Source organism: Sprattus sprattus (assembly GCF_963457725.1).
Source record: "Sprattus sprattus genome assembly, chromosome: 2".
In the NCBI taxonomy this organism is placed as follows: domain Eukaryota; kingdom Metazoa; phylum Chordata; class Actinopteri; order Clupeiformes; family Clupeidae; genus Sprattus; species Sprattus sprattus.
The window spans coordinates 28,828,436-28,830,935 of record NC_137921.1 but is presented as its reverse complement, the minus strand read 5'-3'; the positions used below and the strand labels follow the sequence as shown (position 1 = coordinate 28,830,935).

The following is a 2,500-nucleotide window of genomic DNA, read 5'->3' as shown; positions in this document are numbered from 1 at the left end:
TTTTGCTTGCAATGTGAATCATTTAATTTAAATATGCTTATTGGCATTTGTTGCACCTTAATCATTTTCTACAAACATGATATGCTATGTATGGTGTAGTAGACTGAGACTCTATTCACTACTGCACAAAAACTAGACACGTTTGAAAAACTAGACGTTTGCAATGAAGTAGGTTAACTTTCGCCAATATCTCCGTAAGGGAGATGGGTTATGTGCTCAAATTTCCTGGGATCAAAGAAGACGTTAGTATTCATGTGCAAACTAAAAATCACGTCTCAGGATTGCTGCGCATGCAAGTTATTTCGGGTGTCTCAACTGTAACTAATACCACTGTCATATAATTATGAGTCCAGTAAAAGACGGAGCAAACACAGTTTTCTACCGTTGTTGAAACACAGCCACGCGTAGACTCGTTTTCTTTCCATCCGAGAGTGGTTATTCAAAGAAAATATTAAGAACTATATGCTGATAGAAAGAAGGGAACTTTAAGCCACTACACTGCCTGTGCCCGATGCGGATCCACGTTGATGTTGTTAGTAAACAAACCAGGTGGGAGCACATCTCCGTGGTCTTTGCGCATGCCCGAGGCAATGTAACCGCTTCACATTTTGCACATGTATACAGGTAACGACAAGAGCCGTTTCCCTTGAAAATCTTCACACCTACACGCGAATACGATACGATAAAACTGATCTGATCTCAGTGGCACATGTATAAGGCCCTACTGACTTTTAATATGGAGAATCGCCTCCGTGCCATTGCTATACCATAGGCTTATAACATGCTAAATGTAAGATTCCCTGACGCCCCCGGCTTTCTACTGTCTGCCGAACTAGTAAGTAGCTCATTTGCCGTCTTGCTTTGTCTTGTGTCGCACTTGCTTGATGTTTGACTGTGTTAGGACAGTTGTTGAGTAACTAGTTTGTCATGATGTCAAAGTCAGCACATTTAAAGAGATTTTGTTAGTTTTACCCGCTAGCATATCGTTAGCGAATAGCAATTGATCCGGAATGCTTCTTTAACTTCTCCCTTACACATATGTACGCACCCGAACTTGCAAACGCACACACACTAGGGTCATGCTGTTCAGCCAGTTTAGGTGTGTTTGCTACCACAGACTCATGATTCACAACCTCCATGCCAAATTACACCCACACTCACACACGTAAACACACAGACACAGACACACACACTCACACTCATGTGGTCACCCACACACTCTCTCTCTCTCACAGACACACACACACACTTACACATACAGTACATACATACTCATACACAGACGGGAACATGTACGTCCATAAAAACAGAATCAGTCCCTCTCACACACACACACACACACTCACACATACAAGTTGTGAACACACAGTCAAGAACACCCCCTCCTACTCCCCCTCCTCACCCCTGCGGTCCGAACAGCATGGCCTCGGGGTGCTGCCCCAGCTGTGGGCATCCGCTGGCCCTGCCCCTCTGCACCAGCGCCCCCGTCTGGTCCAGCAGCTCATAGAAAAGCAGCAGGGAGCCGGAGCCTGAGGGGCCCACAGGGAACCCGAAGACCGGGCAGAACTCCGGGAAGGAGACTGGGGCGTCAGCGCCAGTGTGGATGTGCTGACGGGGGCACGGAGGACAGGGGAGGAGGGAGGAGCACAGCTGCTGTCCTTCACACATCACACGCCCGGCCTGGCAGAGAAGACATTAGGGGGGGTAATTTGTGAGTGTGTTTGTGTATGTGTGTGTGTGTGTGTGTGTGTGTGTGTGTGTGTGTGTGTGTGTGTGTGTTGGTGTGTGTCTGTGTGAAAACAACTTTTTGTGGGTGAGCACGCGTGTGAGTGTGTGTGTTTGTGTGTGTGTAAATGCTCACATACTCACAAGCTGAGTCATGCACAAATTCAGACACAAACAGTATATGTACAAACACACACACACACACACACACACACACACATTCGCAAATAAATGTAATCATGCACATACATGAACACATATACGTACACACACATACACATTAATCTATATGCATGCAAATTCAGACTCAGGTTAAGCAATAATCTATCCAAAAATATAAATTTCTTAAATATCTGATGATTTGTTTAAGCTGAAAGAAATGAGTACTACTATGATTCCACCTCACACTAACTACCCTTCAGCTGCCATCTGCCTCAGTATGTTGGAGCTGGCAGCACCTTTGGGGTTTCTGATTGGCTGCAGCTTATAAAGAAACGGAAGACCTGGGTGTCAGCACAGCACCTATTATGTAAGAGAGCTGTTATTAATCACAGGCCTGTGAAATGATTCAAGGAGAGAGGGAGAGAGAAAGAAAGAGAGTGGGAGAGGGAGAGCGAGAGAGAGCGAGAAAGAGAGGGATAGGGAGGGAGAGACAGAGAGAGAAAAGGAAGAGAAAGGAGACGAAGAGGGAGGGAAAAGGGAGAGTTGGATAGAGAGAGAGAAGAGGAGAGAACACAAGTGACAAGGAGGGCAGTGTATATGACCTGAATGAATC

General features: G+C 45.8%; 1 protein-coding gene across 1 annotated transcript in view; it reads right to left on the bottom strand.

The window, feature by feature from the left end:
- The window catches only part of LOC308381888 (putative C->U-editing enzyme APOBEC-4), a gene marked incomplete at both ends in the record, with an annotated part of 10,557 nt that overhangs the window by 7,123 nt on the left and 934 nt on the right, over positions 1-2,500 (bottom strand). Inside the window, one exon of the mRNA XM_080859528.1 lies at positions 1,403-1,608. Coding sequence (XP_080715654.1) covers positions 1,403-1,608 — 206 coding nt within the window. The remainder of the gene's footprint in view (positions 1-1,402; positions 1,609-2,500) is intronic.